Raw genomic sequence first — 3,070 nt, forward strand, 5'->3', positions numbered from 1 at the left:
TAAGATATACAACACCTTGTGACAGGTAAGATATACAACACCTTGCAGAGAGTCTATCCAACTGACAATCTCTTAGGGAAAAAAAATAAACAATTAGAACCAAGACTTAACTGATGTTGACTCAAGACGGAAGGAAAGTAGGAGCATAACTAACAAAATGACAGTGAACAAAACTGTAGGCTTAATCCAGTATAAACTAATGTATAGAATTGACTATACCAAGAGACAAAATTCACAAATTCTACAGCACATTTACATTTAACATTTACATTACATTTAAGTCATTTAGCAGACGCTCTTATCCAGAGCGACTTACAAATTGGTGCATTCACCTTATGACATCCAGTGGAACAGTCACTTTACAATAGTGCATCTAAATCTTAAAGGGGGGGGGTGAGAGGGATTACTTATCCTATCCTAGGTATTCCTTAAAGAGGTGGGGTTTCAGGTGTCTCCGGAAGGTGGTGATTGACTCCACAACAGCAGAGTCATGTGTAAAACTAACAATGACTCAATAATTCATACCTTCCGGGAATGCTGGAATGTCCAAAATGTATGGGTGGAGCTAGAGAGTCAGTTGTCAGAAGTATTACAATATAAATGTACTTTTAACCCGTCTGTCTGCTTATTTCAAGATGGTGTATGGGGGTGTAGTGAGAGACCCAATTGGTTGGATGATTCTCTTGTCAATCGTCTGGAGAAAAAAAAAACTTAAATACTAAAAACTTGGAAATCAATCAATCCTCCATCGTTAACACAATGGAAACATCTAACGATGTATTATTTAAATACAAAATGTTGCAGTTTGTGGCGGAGAATGATGTGTACGCTGGAGATGACAGTGTGTGCTAGTGGGTCTGGGCAGGGTTGATGTAGTTGATGTTTCTACGACTTTGTCGTTTGTATGTGTATGTTTTTGTATTGTTCGTAAAATATAAAATTAAATCTTACAAAAAAATTGATAATAATACAGAATTGAAGAGGAAATGCTAACAGGAAATGCTAACAGGAAATGCTAACAGGAAATGCTAACAGGAAATGCTAACAGGAAATGCTAACAGGAAATGCTAACAGGAAATGCTAACTCACTGCATGTTTCAGTAATAGATGGTGCCAGCAGAATTGAAAAGGGGTTGACGCCAACAGTATTGAGATTGATTGATCAGATGTGTGTGTGTGTTCACAGTGCTGATGGTGAGGATCATTGCGGCCCGTGATCAGGGCTCCCATGCTGAGGTGGAGGTTAAGGTAAAGAAGGTCCTGTACCACGGCAGCCAGGTGAACATCAAGAAAGGTCACATCACCCTCTACCCAGAATCCTGGACCACCCGAGGGTGCACCTGCCCCCTCCTTAACCCAGGTGAGCTCTTACGTTTTGGCCAGGCAACTGGACCTCGACTGCTTCTTGCCCCAATAGTTATTTTCTCTGACATCTCTGGATGCCCACCTGCCTTGTAGGAAGGTATGAGAACTCTGAAGGTATGAGAACTCTGAAGGTATGAGAACTCTGAAGGTATGAGAACTCTGAAGGTATGAGAACTCTGAAGGTATGAGAACTCTGAAGGTATGAGAACTCTGAAGGTACGAAAACTCTGAACACCTTAAGCAGATGGGTAACCCCATATATGGGTAAATAGGCCTCACACTACCTTAAGCAGATGGATGGGTAACCCCATATATGGGGTTATATATATATATATATATATAAATATATATATATAAACAGTATTTAAAGCCTGGCTAATACCCCACTCTATCAGTGTCCATTAAAAGTAAATGGACCGAATATAAACTGGAATTGACCCTGCTCTCTCTATTCTACTCCCCCAGGATCAGAGTATCTGGTGGGTGGCCACGAGGACCGGAGGACGGGTCGTCTGCTGGTGAACACCAAGAGTCTGGTCAAACCCTGGAGGCCCAGCCTGGGACGCAAGCTCCTGCACCTCCTCAACAAACACTGTAGCTCCTCCTCCTCCTCTTCCTCTTCAAGGAAGACTGCAGCAGAGACTGCAGAATGCAAACGTCTTTAGTCTGCAGAAGAAAAAACTAGAGCCATGGAACAAGATGAAGAGAGGGAGGGAGAGTTAAAAAGTGATCCATGTTTTGGTGGATTGCATGAGAAGGACGATGAGTCGAATATAAAGACGTGTGAGAGTGTATTTTTGGACGAATGTGGGCTGGACATGGGGATACAGCCACAGCTTGGGCAATATGGGGAAAGCAGAACTCTTGTGCCATTCAGGCCCTCATTTGCCTGTTTCATCCACAGACGAACGGAACACATTTCTGAAACGATGACCTCCACGGCAGGACCATTATGATGGATAGTGTTCTGTGCTGAATGGCACTGTGTGGCTCAGTTGGAAAGAGCATGGCGCTGGCAACACTGAGGTTGTGGGTTCAATTCCTGCAGGGATCATAAACAAAAACATATGTATGCACTCACTCACTGTATTGCAAGTCACTTTGGTGAAACGCATGAGTCTGCTTAGTGGTATATATTGGATGATATAATATGATGACAGGCAGCTGCACAGAGACACAGTACAGACTCTCGTCTCCCTTTTTTTACAGGAAGAGGAAAATGCATTTCCAAAGGGAAGACCAGATATCCTGAGTGAAGGTTTACTGTCTGAGGATGATTGATTGATCTGACTTCTCATTCTGATCTTGGATGTTCCAGTCCCAAAGTCATCAGAGCCACTGGGCTGGTGTTTAAATCCACTTTAGATTTGTCTCCGACTATAGTTGAAACCAAGACAAATATAGAACCAAAGTCATCAGAGCCACTGGGCTGGTGTTTAAATCCACTTTAGATTAGTCTCCGACTATAGTTGAAACCAAGACAAATATAGAACCAAAGTCATCAGAGCCACTGGGCTGGTGTTTAAATCCACTTTAGATTTGTCTCCGACTATAGTTGAAACCAAGACAAATATAGAACCAAAGTCATCAGAGCCACTGGGCTGGTGTTTAAATCTTTAGATTTGTCTCCGACTATAGTTGAAACCAAGACAAATATAGAACCAAAGTCATCAGAGCCACTGGGCTGGTGTTTAAATCCACTTTA

The 3,070-nt window shown here is 42.2% G+C and overlaps 1 protein-coding gene across 1 annotated transcript; it reads left to right on the top strand.

Moving 5' to 3' along the window:
- Positions 1 to 524: 524 nt before the first annotated feature.
- LOC124030246 (netrin-4-like) lies at positions 525 to 2,030 on the top strand. Its single transcript, XM_046341670.1, has 2 exons — positions 525 to 1,360; positions 1,831 to 2,030. The coding sequence occupies exons 1-2, from the start codon at positions 1,192 to 1,194 to the stop codon at positions 2,028 to 2,030; spliced, it is 369 nt and encodes a 122-aa protein (XP_046197626.1). The 5' UTR covers positions 525 to 1,191.
- Positions 2,031 to 3,070: the final 1,040 nt, after the last annotated feature.

The sequence above is a fragment of the Oncorhynchus gorbuscha genome, unplaced genomic scaffold (genome assembly GCF_021184085.1).
Source record: "Oncorhynchus gorbuscha isolate QuinsamMale2020 ecotype Even-year unplaced genomic scaffold, OgorEven_v1.0 Un_scaffold_10168, whole genome shotgun sequence".
NCBI classification, from domain to species: Eukaryota; Metazoa; Chordata; class Actinopteri; order Salmoniformes; family Salmonidae; genus Oncorhynchus; species Oncorhynchus gorbuscha.

Coding starts and splice junctions, on each gene's coding strand:
- LOC124030246 (XM_046341670.1), top strand. CDS start 1,192: ATGGTGAGGATCATTGCGGCCCGTGATCAGGGCTCCCATGCTGAGGTG. Junction 1,361..1,830: donor CTGCCCCCTCCTTAACCCAG/GTGAGCTCTTAC, acceptor CTACTCCCCCAG/GATCAGAGTATCTGGTGGGT.